Raw genomic sequence first — 16243 nt, 5'->3', positions numbered from 1 at the left:
TAACACTGAATTTGAGATATTTAAAATACACATAATGTTTAAGTTTCTGTTACGAAATATTTTTATTTTTGTCACATATTTTTCTGGTTTTATCACATATTTTCAAAATTTATAGCACATAAATAAATAAATATTTCTGAGTTGTTTAGCACATAAAGTTCCGTTCCCTACTTATGATACTGAACTCAGGCTAATCAATGGATTTATAAAAAAAATGTCACTAACTAACTAACTCTATGGCCTATGGAACTCGGAGGTTCAGTGCCGCGTTCACAAGAGCTCTCCACTGACTTCTATCCTTAGCTTAAAAAAATATCACACACAGCGAAAACTCCAGCATGTTAAAATCTGTTCTACAGCCATAATCAGAGGTAAAAGTGGATCTGAAAACGTAGATGGACGAATGACGTCACGCCGTCGTCCTTGCCTATCTTTACCCATTGTAATCTTCTTAGAAAGTGGAGGGACGTCTATTTACTGGGAGCGAGTGGACGGCGTCTTCTCGCGTTCCCCTTCACTTTTACCCCTGGTCATAGTGAAAGCATAAATGAATAAATACTTTAGATATTCGAATTAAATACTTTTTAATTTTCCATGAACAGACAAGACATATTTTTTACTTTGTTTTTTAAGAAAATATGATCAGAGGTGTAATTTGCATTATGAGCCGTAAATATGGATGTAGAATGAAAGAACTGCCATGCGATCTATATGGACATGGTTCTCCACAAATACACTCACTCTGTATTTTTGAATGCCACTCTTTTAGTACTAGCAGGTTCTGCTTGCAAAGGAAGTATCCTTCCAAATAGTTAAAAAATAAGTCGACGGTCCTAAGGAGGTGTCTGGAAAATAGTAGAAAAATAAAACGTTTGAATTTGTGCTTTCAATGACATTTCAAATTAAGATAAGGCTAATAGATTAATCTTTTATTATTATTATTATTATTATTATTATTAATAATATTATTATTATTAATATTATTATTATTATTATTATTATTATTATTATTATTATTATTATTATTATTATTATTATTATTATTGGGAGAAGAGAGCATGAGAATATCAAATTCACTCTATTCAGGGATGGGATCTCATGTTGGCCAACGGCAGCTAGCAACACTTCTAAAATACCTACCATGACTTGGTAGAGTACGTTGGATGCATCTTTGTAAAAGCCGTGTTTGTGAGTAAATTCGACTACAAAACATTTGGAGACTTTGGGGTAAAAACTCGTCAAGTCCAAAAAGTGAAAATCTAAAGGGAATAGCTTCACAATGGTTTCTCTTCATCCGATTTTCTTCAAACTTGGCAAATATATACTAGACCGAAAATAAATCGAAACTTATTTTTTTGTTTCTTTCGGGAAATAGATCAAAGGGGGCAAAGAACGTCTTTTCAAAAAAGGGCTCCCTTGATTAAAAGGGCCACATTAAAGAAACGAAACTCTGCCGATGCAAAGATGACTGCAAAGTAGGAAATACGTGTTTTGTCGTTTTTGCGAGTAAAGGGTTGCAGGGGCAATGACCCCCCTTCGAAATAAGAAAGGACAGCGCACAATCCTTACGGAAATTGGATTTCATTTGAATTTCTCGAAACCCTGATATGTTGTAGATATTGTGTTCCTAAGAAAAAGTCTTAAGGGACACAACCACAAATCACTGACCGTTTGGCCATACAGGGGCACTTTTTTAACAGCCGAAGATAATAAAATTCTGGATTTCAGTAAAAAATGATTAAAACCGTACATTGGCCAAATATCAGGGATTGGTGGTTATGCCCACTAAGACCTTTTCTCAGGATCACAATATCTACAACTTATCATAGTTTCAGTCTTTTCCATCAAAATCCAGAATATCACTATCTTCTGCTGTTTTCAAAAAAGTACTCCTGTAGTAGCCAAACGGTCAGTGATTTGTGGTTGTGCCCCTTGAGATTTTTCTTAGGAACACGATATGTACAACATATCCATGGTTTGGACCAATTCCACCGAAATCCAATTTCCGTAAGGGTTGTTCGCTATCCTTTGTTATTTCGAAGGGGACCATTGCCCCTGCAACCCTTTTCTCGCAAAAACCACAAAACACGTATTTCCTACTTTGAAGTCATCTTTACATCGGCAGATGTCAACAACCTGTCCAGAAATAGATTCTTCCTCAGACGAGACAGCAAAGAAACAAAGGTGTCTGCTCGCATTGCCTTCTGGCTAGGATGACCATGAAATTTTCAGCTGAAAACGGGACAGGTACCGGGTTTTCAAAAACCATCAGAAAGTGAGAAACAGGTCAGTGCGTAAATTAGTTCCTGTTTACAGTAGCAATATCTAATACATTTATAATGTAATATAAGACAATATATATATATAAAAGTTGTAAAATATAAACAGCATTTCACTTGCAACATAGTAGGGCATGCCCGTAAAAACGTTCGCGTTTAAATTGCCTCTACCTACGTACAATTTACTTATAATGACTATAGTTTTTAGAGAGGTAAGAATGAATATGATAATTGACTATAAAATGGCTAGAAGTGAAAAGAATCAAGCTAGAATTACTACTAGTGCTGAATTAGCAACGCTGGGCTTTTAGGTCTATCTTTGTTCTTATCAGCGCCCTGATATCAGAGATTTCTCTTCTCTCGCTCTTTCTTTGTTACAGGGCGGGAATAAGCAATTCGTTACTTTTGAAAGACACGTTGAAGTTTGTTCAAGAAACAAACAACTGCTAAAACTGCTGCCCTCCGACCAGTACTGCGCGTACGAACTATATATAGATAATGTTTAATATAGGGAATTTCAGTTCAATTCTTACCTCTTTGTTACTATTAATGATTAATACCTTTACAAGGAGTAAAGATACTGATAACCAATAATTCTACACTTTTAGGATTTTCGCGAAGGGTACATAAATATATGTATAATGCAATTTTGAATATATCAGTAAGTGTCTGGTTGACGAAAAGAGATTACATCCATTCTAGTAGTAATGGTTAGGATAAATCATTGGATAGGTTCTAAAAATAAGTCACCCAGAGATGAGATTGAAGGGCATTTATCTTATTTTAGAATTAGGAATGGTCTTTCAGTTTATATAATTATATAATCACTGTCCAAAGTCTGAGCATACTACTGGTTTTCAAGATTTTTTCAAACAAATGACATTATATTTATACAAAACTGTATTTATCGAACTTGTTCTGTAAAATAAACAACATTGTTCATATGAGAATACGAAAATAAACAGTCCGGTTTACATTGAGATACATTTGTTATGGAAAACTGCTTTGGGATACGAATAACTAACGAGTGGACTATGAACATCATGTTTTGTCTGGTGATACTTCGTTTCGAGGACATCTAATACTCTTTATACGAAACCCTATCAATAATTATCTGTTGACAGCTACGACTGCTATTCAATCGCGTCGTATATTGAGAAAATCTGCAGGGTACAAGCGTGCTGTTTTCATTCGCGTGAACCAGCTCAATAGTGTGAAGAACGCACAGAAGAACACGAAAGAAAAATTCTGAGCTTAGTGTCGAATCTCGAACTGAAGTGATCATTTTCAGAGAAGAGAGCTATTCTCTGTGGAAAAGGGTTGCAAATATGCCATGACTGTGCTTCATACTCTTTAAAGACCATCAGAAACTGGTATAATTATTCCCCCGAAACAAATTAGTCGTCCAGAAATAAGTTCTTATAAAGACAAGTACATTAGAAATACAAGCAAACGGAATAGACATTTAACCACTCCGGCTGTAGCAACAGAACTATGGAAAATCAGCTCTAAATTGGTATTAGATAGGTATCGGTATCTTCAGTCTGAAGTCTTCAGATTTATAACTTTTGGAGGTACGGTTGTAGTAAAGAAACCACTTCTTCAAGCAGAAAATATTGCGAATAAAGTACTCCATGGAAACAATTTAAAGACTGGACTAATGAACAACGGAAGATAATATTTTAGACGAATAAATCTTAATTTCAACTTTTCAGTTTCCAAATGCACAGATTTCTCTGTACATCACCATTCCGGTAAAGCGCTTTTATCCCAACTATGTAATCATCAGCATCATCTTCACCATAGGTATTCTGCAATGATTGGCAGGTCATTTGCCAACTGAGCATCTTCCATGCTCCACGATCTTCCGATAACCTTTCCGGCTTCTTGTACGATTTTTCTGTCTTCATATAGTCCATTAATTGTAGTCTTCTTTGAACCTTTCCTGCCGCCATACCTTCGAGCACGTTCTTCATGAAGCAGTTGCTTCTTAGAAAATGTCCCAAAGTTTGTCTTTATCTTCTTAATAATATCTTAAATTGCTTTTCCTCCCTCAACATATCTAACACCCCGGGGCCGAGGTGGCTCAGTACTAGAGCGTTCATATCTGGTGCATCGGGTCCTTGGTTCGATCCCAGCTCGCGCCAAGTGAGCTTTATGATGGACAAACACCGTGTGCGTGGATTTTCTCGGGGTTCTCCTGTTTCCTCTCACTTTCTTCATTCCACCATATTCATTCATTTCTTATCATCACCGTCTCCTTTAGCCTAGCCGGCATAAACGTGAGACGTAAAACTCACAGATTTCATTTAATTTGTTTTTCATTTCTAACACCCCATCATTCGTTTTCTTCTCGATGTAAGTAATTCTCTCCATTCTTCTCCATACACACACTTCGAAAGTTTGAGTCGTTTTTCATCAATTTGCGTAACGTCCATGCTTCTGGCAATACCCCACACGAAGCATTTTATGAGTCAATTTTTCAACTATTTGTTCAAGACCCCAGAAAATAGTCTTTTCGTCCTCCTAAAGGCTTTTTTTTTTGTCATTCCTATCCTTGCTTTTATTTCACGTTTGCACTTCATATCTTAATTAATAATACTATCCCGGTATAGGAAACTAGTCAGCTGTTCTATTTTCTCCCTTCCTACTTCTACATTTGACACTAACCGCTTTGTTCCAACTTTTGTCTTTCTAACATTTATTTTCATCCCATATACTTCATAGCCCTTCCTCGAGTTTTGTAACATTTTATGGATTTTCTTTTCAGATACTGCAACAAGCGCCACATCATCTGCAAACTGATTACACCTAAACATTCAATCTCCTACCGAAATGTCGTCTTCATTATGTATTCTCTCTGATATATTCATCCATCTATTGACAATTTTCATGTATATCTTCTTCCTTTGTGCTGATTGAATCAACGTGTTCCCAATATTACTTGCCAATTCTGTCTACAGAAATTGACCGCTCACTTTCTTCTTTTTGTTTCTTTCGGCTAAACCATATTTGCCTGCAACTGCATTAAAATCTCCCATTGTGTTTACACATGCACTCCACTTTTTCCTGTATATAATTTCTTCTATTTTGTCATACTTATTCTTCTACTTATTCAGTTGTATGCGAAGTAGCCGGTGCGTATGTCTGTATCACTACGAGATTCTTCTTTTTTCCCTTTAAGTCTTAACGTCGTAACTCTATCATCAACAAATTCTACTTTTATTAGTTTTTCTCTTAAACGCTTGCCAAGGATTATTCCTACATCGTTAAGAATTATTCCTATTTCGATGTCTTAAATATAATATTCTCTATCCTTCGCTGCTCAGCATCTCATTACCTACCTATATATCTTCACTCATTTTGTTTCATTTACTCTTAAAAATTTTCTATTTCGTTCCCTGTAACATGGCACGTACGTCCTAAACCTTTTCGTTTACCTGTTTTTTTCTTTTCCTATCTATCTTCCACACATTGTCACTTTCTCCTCCAATAGTTCTTCCAAGCTATCCTCCTCCCGGAGATGCAAGTGAAGGGGTATTTTACTTCCGAAACTATATTTTGACCTGCTAAAGACCAATTTACATATGTCCTTCTTTTGCCGTCAGCAAACTAGGAAGATTACAGTGGCTGTTTCCCATTGCCTTCCATCCGGCAATATCCCGGTCGTTAAAGTTTCTTTGACCACGCCTGGGACTAATGTCTAAGCTACCATACCAATCAGTATGATTTCCATCAACTTCGACACCTTCTCCCAGAACATTCTTCGTCTGGCTACTCCATTTATACCAATTCGGTAGGGGTGACCCTTCTCGTAGTGAACTACCGCCGACGTAGCTCTAAATTTGACTGTAGTACTTAATCCTTCCCACCCGACGTATAAGTGTCTTAGTAAAGGTGGTGTTTATCTAGGAGGACTATATAATGCGTATAATAAAACACGGAAAAGAGTGTCATTGTGGGGATATTCTACAGGTAATTAAGATGATGACTTTTAAATCAACGGAATAATGTACAAAAAACGTACACCACAACATTTAAGTGAAGCATGCAACTGGATTGGCGTATTTTGGAGCGTAGCTTTGCACTTTACTTCTGGAAAGTAAAGAAGAGACTCACTTCGTAAAAATGGAATAGCCGCTCTAGTCTCAAGATTTATCATCTATCACATTCCTGTGAAATGAACTTCACTTAACAGTCAGTGGATACATGACAACGAATACAGAAGATCTGTCGAAGACCAAAGTTGTTGGAATCGCATAGCTACGCAAAATTTGGTTAAGTTGATCAATCAAGCTGTTGGAATATGTAAAATGTTTTCAAGGTTAAGAATCAGCTCTTTGATAAACGTAAACTTCCTCAATAAATATGTGTCATTGGAAACAACAGTCCATTTTGATTCTTTATGTGAACAATAATGGTTATTTTGAAAAGCAAGTCCAAGAAACAGCTGTTTGTATGGACACAGAGTATTTTGTTTAGAACGTTTTGAACGATTATAATTTTTCTCAGTCTTTTGATAATGATTATCCATATATATACTAAATACTTACTGTGTGTATTACTAAATAAAATTAAAATCAAACCTGCATTCGCTTTCGTAATATTCATGGCGTCCTATGTTTCCCGTTGCATGATAAAAAGCTGTCATTGCGTGATTTGCCATACAACCTACGGCGGCTGAAAATTCTGAAAAAAAAAAAAAAGAATGAGTTATTTACAATACATTAACATACACACTTTGTGACCAAGGGTAAATAGTAAATACTAAATGTGAAAAAGAAACCCAAACATTAAAATATATTTAGACAAAAACGGATGTTTAGCAGAATGAAGTATTGAATGGTACATTGTCCATTTTATAATTGATAAAATGGCGTTCTAGTTTACTTAATTCTAACAAGTTTGTCTTAGAGATTTAATCCCCAGTTAATTTTTTTCCCTTAATTTTCCCTTGTTAGAGTACGGTAGGCCCTATTTGTTTTATATGTGCTGCGATCTCTGCAAATGTATAGTAGAGGGTAATAATGGAAATCTCAGAATAGGATAAATGGATACTGTTTGTAAGGATTACCATTGGTTCCGCTATCTGAATTGATCCTTGGATATTGTTCCATTCACTAAAAGTAACAAAGTGGAAGTGCTGGTTTCTGTTGATTAAGTTCATGGTACTTCTACGTTAAGAAATCACCCTCAAGTGTATTGTAATAAAGCTGAGAATCTGACTTGATTTCTAGAATATTGTTGAGAATCAACAATATTCCCAAACTATCGTTCTGAAGAGTGGTAATTGCAAGTTAGTATTAATAATATGGTAATGAACTTAAATAAACAAAAGATTGGGCAGAAATCAAACAATATTGTCAGGTCTGAAGCTTTTTTCCGTGCTACATAGGAGTTTGGAACAGACAAACATAAATTTTCTATTTAGTGATGGTGTAGGCTGCTCAATGTCGTTCTTATATTTTGTCTTAGCTATAACACGTATGTCGATAAATAAAAGTTGAAGAAGAAATAGCTATATTAAAAAAAAATATATATCAATATTGCTACAGTAAAGTTTAGTAAATATTTTCTTCGAATAGGTTTTAACCAATATATAAACCTTAACGACTAACATTACGACCATCGATGTGGGCATCTCTGAATTACGTGTATCAGGTAAACGAAATTCGTTCCGACCATTTTCGTGAACAAGACATCTAACAATTTTCTTCGTTTCTTCAACGAATATTTATTTACCACATATATGATATACCGTAATCAATCTCTTTTGAATAACAAACAAACGAACAAACAAAATGTTGTGGTTAACGGGTGTATAAGGTTCGCCGGGAATGAAAATAGACAAGAGGAAGATCATACTGATTACAAAATTTTAAATAATTTCAACACACATACATAATCACTTTCAAACGAAATTGACTGTACAGAAACAGTGTATATGCCGGGTATGCAAATTTAACTTCAGTGCCCAGGACGCTTGTCACCGTAGAATCGTAAGTGACCGTTGAGCTTGGTCAATCTTTAGGTTAAAGATAGTCGCACAAGACTCATGGTCATATATGGTGCCAGAATGTAGGTGGTAGGTGTCTTTGAGCGCCTATAAGACCGTGACTAGAGATATAAGTTATATCAAAAGGGAGAAGATATCAGGAAGAGTTATATATTATATAAATATATAGAAATGATAACAAAGAAAAATCTGAAAAGATGCCATAACCTCACCTACATTCATAAAAAATGAAATTTCATCTTAGTGAGATTGACTATGATAGATGTAATTTAGTACAATATCCTGCTACCATGATCTATCTCCAATCATTCGTTGAGTCACGCAATTGACATCATGCGAAAGAAGGAACATTTAAGTGAGAGAATAATGTCAAACGTGGTTTTCAACACACTCCTATGTAGGGGGAATCGCAAAGCATAACCTGATTGGATATGAGGCTTTCCTTTATGCCAAGTGTTACCTAAATTAAGATTATGTTTAATCATTTTCAGAATTTTCCTATTTGTCTCGAAAATATTCTACCAACCAGAGCACTCTCAGAAAACGAGTCTCGGTGTTCCTTTCATTCCAGACTCAAAGATTAATCATGTGGTGGACAAACACCGTGTGCGTGGGTTTTCTCGGGGTTCTCCCGTTTCCTCCCACTCTTCATTCCACCATTTCATCCATTACTCATCATCACCGTATCCTTTAGCCTAACCGGCATAACCGCGGGACGTAAAACTCAAAGATTTCATTTCATTTCATTTTCAAGGATTAATCATGTAAGGATTTTTTTCTTAATGATCCAGAAAGCCGTGTTGATGACTACATTGAATAAACATTTTTTTGTGACAAAGCATTTTCGTATTACTCTTCTAGACCCGACATTTTTTGTTACACAAACCAATATTTATGAAGTGAAATAATATTAGTTTGTTTTATCCTGAAAGTAGACAAAGTTGTCAATCGAAGTTTGGGCTCTGATTATTGGGTTTTTTTTTTTTTTTTTGTGTAGTGTCTGCAACGTCACCTATGTTGTAGACAGTTTTTTCATGCATGAATCTTCGGCAGATGTGAATATTCGTTCATATGATGTTTAGAACTTCTGCATTATTACGTACCTTTAATCAGTGATCATTAGGTGACATATTGTGTACTTTTTCCAGGGGTGTAGCCAGCAGGTTTGTGTAGGGGGGCCCGTCGTTTTTGAGGGGGGGCAGCTACAATGTACAAAGCCCAAAAAAAAAAAAAAAAAGTTTTGCTGCTACTGTTTTTGAGGCCTGAAAGAAAGGAAAATTTTGGTTTCCTATTTTAGCTTCTTCTTCTTCTTCGTCTATTATTATTATTATTATTATTATTATTATTATTATTATTATTATTATTATTATTATTATTATTATTATTGTTATTATTATTATTATCCATAAATTATATTCAATATAGTTTTTATTATGCTTAATCAAGAACTACTGTCCGGGACCAAACGCTATACTTTTGTGCATAATTATAAAGGTAACCAAGAAAGTTATGTCCCTTTTCGTGGAGGTCTGTGTTCAATTGGACCTCACACTGTGAGTTGAATGCGAGTGGAGATAAGGCGAACGTCAGTTGTTGGTGTGGGTATATCCAACATACTACCTGGTTGTGGCAATTCAGACACACCATGAACTTGCGTAAAGACAGAGGGAACATGGAGCATCCACAGAGCGTCATAAGAGCATGTATGCAGAACGAGTTCAAATGGAGGTCAAACGCCGCAGTAGCGGGACAGACGACGGTGTCGTGACGACGCGAACATTGCAGCGATGGTTTAACAAGTTTAAGAACGATGACGAAACACCCGAAAACACCACGTGCCAGAAGACCAACACATGTATAAAGAGGAACTGGGACTACAATTCAGTATGTGGTGAAACCATTCGGCAGCACATCCATCAACTTGTGAAGCACTACAAGTTGGGTCGATGGGTCTCTCATATTTTGACTCCGGGCCAGAAGGCAACGCAGCAGTCGCCTGTCTTTATTTACTGTTTCGGAGTCTTTTCTGGACAGGGCGTTGACATGTGATAAAAAGTGTGTCCTATACGAAGCTCCACGGCGCCGTCATCATTGGTTAGCATCCCATAAACCGATTTCGAAACAGCAGAAACCAGCACTATACCAGAAGAAGATCCTTCTGTGTGTTTGGTGCATCGTGCATCAGGAACTGCTACAAGCTGGTCAGAGTATCAATGCAACTGTGTACTGTCAGCAGTTGAGCTGTGCTCAACAAAAACTCAAAACTCTGGAGCCATCACTTCTGGATTGCAAAAGGGTCCTCGTTTACGGGACAACGCTAAGTCCCACGTGGATAGGATGACTCAGGACACCATTTTCCGCCTTGGATGGGAAACAATATTGCAACCACTATATTCCCCGGGTATTGCACCATCCGATTATCACCTGTTTCATTCTTTGGACAATCACCTTAGAGGACGCCAGTTCAAATCCCCAGTAAAAGTCCAAAATGCACCTGATACTTTCTTCGTTTCACGGCCCACCAAGTTCTACCGTGATGGATTGCATGGCCTGGCCTTCCAGAACGTTTTCAGAAGGTCGTCGATGCTGATGGGGACTATTTTAGATCTTCCAGGTTAGATGACATATCGATGTTCGAAGGTGGTGGGAGAAAAAGCAACAAAACTTTTCTTGGTTACCTTTATATTTAAATTTAAGACCTTGTATACAGAACCTATCTACACAAGATTGATTTTCTTTGAAATTTCTTTATGGTTTCCTGACAAAAGTATTTATTTATTCTTCATGACTAAAAAAAACATAATTATTTTATTACACTGAGTAGAAATAAAGAGAGCGACACCAAATTTTTCATCATCTATGTCTTTTAAAACACTTGTTAAAGCATATAAAATATACTGTATTTACAAATCAGTTTAGTACCTTTGTTTTATGGCTGTATTTGTAGTACCTTGTTAAAACGTTTGTCTTCAAACTGTCAAATATAAATCGCAGTAAATTGTGTAATCTGCTGTCAGAAAAAAGTATCCTATTTTTCGATCGGTATGGAAAAACAGTATTTCTCCATACTATTTTACCATAAATTATTAATTGTCAATAAACTTTTTTACTTTTAAATGAATGAAGCGAAATAATTTTACTATGATGTTTTAAAAGCTGGTCATTTGGGGGGGCCCGGCCCCGATGGGCCCCCCTTGGCTACACCCCTGATTTTTTCTTAACAACGTGTTGTATGCGAACATAGTTTGATCATTCACTTCGTCTTGTCCAGTCTTATTCAATTGTGTTTTAAGCTCAGATGTCCACTTAGCCCATCTGAGAATCTCGCAACAAAGACCCTAGAACAAGTTCCTCTGTCATTATATGTTCCTGTTGCCTTTACACTCTTCTTTATTAAATGTGTAATGATCAATTGGTGTTTACATTTCAATTTCATTAAAAATAAAGTTAGTGGGTCTACACTGAAATTGTACGACACAAATTTCCTTTAACTTGAGTTGTTGTTTACTAATCAAGAGCAATACAAAGTTTTAATAAGAGAAATTTACCAGTGAGGCGTAACTGGCTTGAAACTAATGCCTCAATTGTAGGTCACTCCAAAAAGGTTTAAGAGACCCTATCACTGCGAAATTAAAATACCGCTAATTTTACATTAATTACACGATATCTTCAAACAGATAAATCGATGATGGAAAAGTGGATCAAGACCTCCCTAGACGATGCTATTTTGCATGAGGTACCGTTATTACGACTCACCTAGTAGCTTTCCGTTTGCAGTTATTTAGAAACGCGAAAATAAATGCCGATTTTCAATATGGCTGGAAATCGAAAGCAGATAAATGAGCCATGATAACGGTATCTCACGCAAAATAACATTGTCTAGGGAGGCCTTGTTCCACTTTACGATTATCTTTTATCTATTTGAAGATATCAAATAGTTACTGCAAAATTAGCGGTATTTTAATTTCGCAATGATGAGGCCTCTAGGATACTATTTGTAGCAACACAGAGACAACTTTATTATTTTTTGGCTGTAATATTCTTCTATTTAAGGCGTCTAAAGGCTATAGAAAATGAAATCCTCTTACTTCATTGGTCACCTCCTGTCATCGGTGGATATTTAGGGAGTTCAGAGCACAAGGAAATCAACTCCAGTCACCAAAAATGAAAGAACACGAAATATGGAGCTTATACTCTACTCTTAAATACATGGGCAAAATAGATTAATTTACATTTCTGGACATTAATTTCGAGTTCTGAAAGGAGTTTCAGAAGTATGAAATACGTCCAAAATGTCCAAAGATATACTTAATTTCCTTGTGCATTAAATAAGACAATTATGTCGTTTTCGTAGGATATTCGAATCAAGGACTGGCGGATATTCGATGTTTACTACACAGTAAATACTTTCAACACGTATTAGGCCATATTGTCTGACTTGGCATTGGTTTTGGCGAGTTTTAAAATAAGATGGTTTACCTTTCCCCAGTAGAAACATTACATTAACTAGTATTTTCTATAACAATAACACTAATACATACAATAGTAATAAATGAAAAGTTATTATAATTACTTTTTTGATTATCGCATATATAATCAAATGTTACTTTCTGAACCTTCTTGTGTGTTGCCATATCACGATGGCCTGGATCCTGACATAACCCTATTGCCATAACCAAGTGATTTGTGCAACTAAGAAACTCAGCTGGTTTCCTGTAAAAAATAAACAAAGAACAACTATTACTCAAGTATCACAAAAAACTACTTTTTATTGCTGACAGTTCTTGTATCATGTGGTTCAATTCTACCAAATGACACGAAAAATAGATATTGTCTTTGTTCTATTTCTTAAAAAGGAAAGCAGAAAAAAAAGAGTTAAAATGAGAGATTAAGAGAAGGCATACGGTTTATGTAAATTGATAAATAATAGTTATTCCATTACATAAAGATTTAAACGTGCCAACATTTTTAGTTCTCTTAATTAATTTATATTAAGATTTTGAGACCTGTTTTAAAATAATAAAACGAAAAATGAAACTGGTTCTATAACTAAGTTACTAACATAATAGTTCATCCAATAGTTAAAGAACTTTGTTGTGGTTCACATACGGAGTCCACTAGAGAAATGTATACACTGTTTAAGACTGCATTGGCTCATTACATGAAACTTGTAGCTGCCATAAAAAAAAAATCTTGAAATCCTACCATATTTCACCATGTAAACATTGTCTTGAAAGGGACACACAACATTTTTTTCCATGTTGCAAGGAGTTGAACTATGTGCAACTTTCTGGAACGTCTTGCTTGCTACCTGCTATCGCCCTCCCGCTGACATAAAGGAAAAAACAATTTCGCCGCTTCCGAAACAACGGATTCTTTTGGACAGGGGAAAGGGGAAGTGAGCCAAAATACACGTTTTCAGTGAGGAGATTCACTGATGGTCCACTGAAGTGCAGCGCTGCATGGGTAGAGACAAGGGCGCCGATTTCTCTCTAAATTTGGGGGGGGGGCATTTAGATGCAGAAGGTATATACAGGGTGAGTCAAAAGTTAATGGACACCTGCATAAGTTTGAAAATCGACGGGAAAAGTAAAAAGTGATGATGGGAACAGAGGTTTGATGAGGGGCCGTAACTTATGGAGTGTATGTCATTCATGGCCACCATCTTGAAATCCGCCATTTTGGATTCAAGTCATTTTTTTAAATGAGAAGGAGGGTGTATGACACATCAAATAACACTAGCTTGAGATCAGGCATTTAGTGGTGTAATTTTTTTCTGTCTTGTACAGTTTAGAAGTTATTAATGTTCAAAGGTGGGAAATTTCCTTGATACTGAATGCTACAACAAATGTTCTACGTGTTGCCCATCCCGTGCAATGCACAACTGTAGTCGCCGAAACCACTCTGACTGCACACGGAGGAGAATCTCTCCTGAAATTTGGTCACAGGCTTGTTAGATGCATTCCTATACGTGTCTCAAATCACGGATTGTCTGAGCATACACTATCTGCTTAAGATGTCCCCATAGATAAAAACCAGGGGACGTTAAGTCAGGGGATCTGGGCGGCCACTCCACGGGACCACGGCGACCAATCCACTTCCCTGGCAGTTGTTCATCCAACCATTCACGGAAACCAAATCCATAGTGTGGAGGGGCTCCAACGTGCTGAAAATAAGATGGGAAAATGCCGTGAGCTTTCAGTGCGGCAGAGAACACAAGGTCCTGCAGCAGCATCAGATACTGTGGCGCAGTTAAGGTGTTGTAAATGAAAAACGGCCCAATGATGCGGGTGTCCTATATGCCACACCACACCATCACCTTCGCTGGACTATGTTCTCGACTCGGGTCAACCCAGTTCGGATTTGCGTCACACCAGTATCGACAATTATGTCGATTAACCTCCCCGTTCAAAGTGAAATAAGCCTCGTCGCTGAACAGTATGCCCTTGGCAAACGCAGGATCCAGTTCGTGTTGTTCAGTAGCCCACATGCAGAACTCCAACCGGCGATCAGGGTCATCCTCGTTCAGTTTATGTTGCATGTGCAACTTGTAAGGATGCTACTTTGGCGTGCAATATCCGGACAACGAAGGTTTGGCTTATTGCACATACTAGGGACACACGACGGATACTTCGTTTAGGACTTTTCACAAACGACGCAACAACCGCCGTTGCAGTTTCCTAATTGGTGGCAGTCTTAGGTCGCCCATTACGTGCCCTATCTTGAAAAAAAGCCCGTCTCCCGGAATTTGGTGATCACGTGAGCCACTGTACGGTGCGATACCGGTTCTCGGTCTGGGTGCCGTCTGTTGTAGTCAGCTGCTATTGTTCGGTAGCTGCGTTCTCCTGATATAAAGATGATTTCGATCTTCTGTTCGCGTGTCAGACCCATTTTAGATCACCTGGAACAAAGAGTGAACTGGGTCAGTATCAAGGTAATTTCCCACCTTTGAAAATTAATAACTTCTAAACTGTATTATCTGTCAGGAAAGTAAATGTACACCTATTTTTCGAGTCTGGCATTCCTGCGCTCCATCCGTGGAAAGTATGAGAATTAAATCAATCAAATGTTTACTGAGGGGCAAAAAGAAAAGTTTAATCTGAATAAGACATTGCAGAGGAGCACAAGCTGTGAATACGAATAGTGCATAGTGTAAATAAAGGATGACACCGAAAGTGATAGCCAGAAACAGCTGTTAAACTTAGAAAAAAGAGTAAAAATTGTCGAAGTGGGAACATAAAACTTAAATACAACAAATACGCCGACAACTAAACGTTCACCACGCCATGATCTTGGTGTATTGGTTAAGGTGCTGGCTTACGAATGAAAAGAACACGAGTTCGAATCCCCGTCAAGGACGTTTTTTAAAAATTTTGTTAATAATACATACAGCTCATACGAGATGGTAAAAGAGGTCGTATTTAGTCTTTCGTAGCAATTATTATTAGTAATGTTTAGTACTGATAATACTTTTTGTCTTTGCGTATTGCTTTTATTCTCTTCTTAATTTTGAAAGAGAAGAATATCCGAACAAATGCCACCAAAATTCCTCATATTTTGAATGTAAACGCCATTTGCAATTAGTTAAAAATTGAACGTTCCGATGTAGCTGCAAAAAGTAAAAAGAAAAACATGGAAGTGGAGTGTTCGAATCCATACTCATGGTTATTAAAAATACAATTTCTACGTGCTTTATACCTCCCGACCATGTTTCCACGTTAGCAATTAAGAGGTTTGTGTTTAAGTTAGGCTGGTCAATACGTTTTGCAAAGGGGCCCGGTTTAGCTCTGACGCACCGCAGGTGCGAGCAGGGAGCTAAACACCTTTTCTCTCTCCCTCTGTGTGTCTATTTATCTATCTATCTGTGTATATATATATATAACGCTATTTGTGAATGCCATAACCACCCTAATTTTCAGCGGATTGAGATTAAACTTGGCACAAACAT

At 36.9% G+C, this 16243-nt stretch overlaps 1 protein-coding gene across 1 annotated transcript in view; it reads right to left on the bottom strand.

Annotated features, from left to right (window-relative positions):
- Positions 1-567: 567 nt before the first annotated feature.
- Positions 568-16243, bottom strand: part of LOC145684615 (uncharacterized) — a 63440-nt gene continuing 47764 nt past the window's right edge. Inside the window, exons 4-6 of the mRNA XM_081757003.1 lie at positions 12869-13008; positions 6866-6968; positions 568-845 (exon numbers count right to left, since the gene is read on the bottom strand). Of these exons, the coding sequence (XP_081613129.1) occupies positions 629-845; positions 6866-6968; positions 12869-13008 (460 nt within the window). The 3' untranslated portion in view covers positions 568-628. The remainder of the gene's footprint in view (positions 846-6865; positions 6969-12868; positions 13009-16243) is intronic.

This window comes from Thermobia domestica, chromosome 5 (genome assembly GCF_964235325.1).
Source record: "Thermobia domestica chromosome 5, izTheDome1.hap1.1, whole genome shotgun sequence".
Taxonomy (NCBI): domain Eukaryota; kingdom Metazoa; phylum Arthropoda; class Insecta; order Zygentoma; family Lepismatidae; genus Thermobia; species Thermobia domestica.
The sequence above is the reverse complement of the archived record's forward strand: the minus strand, read 5'-3'. Positions and strand labels throughout refer to the sequence as shown.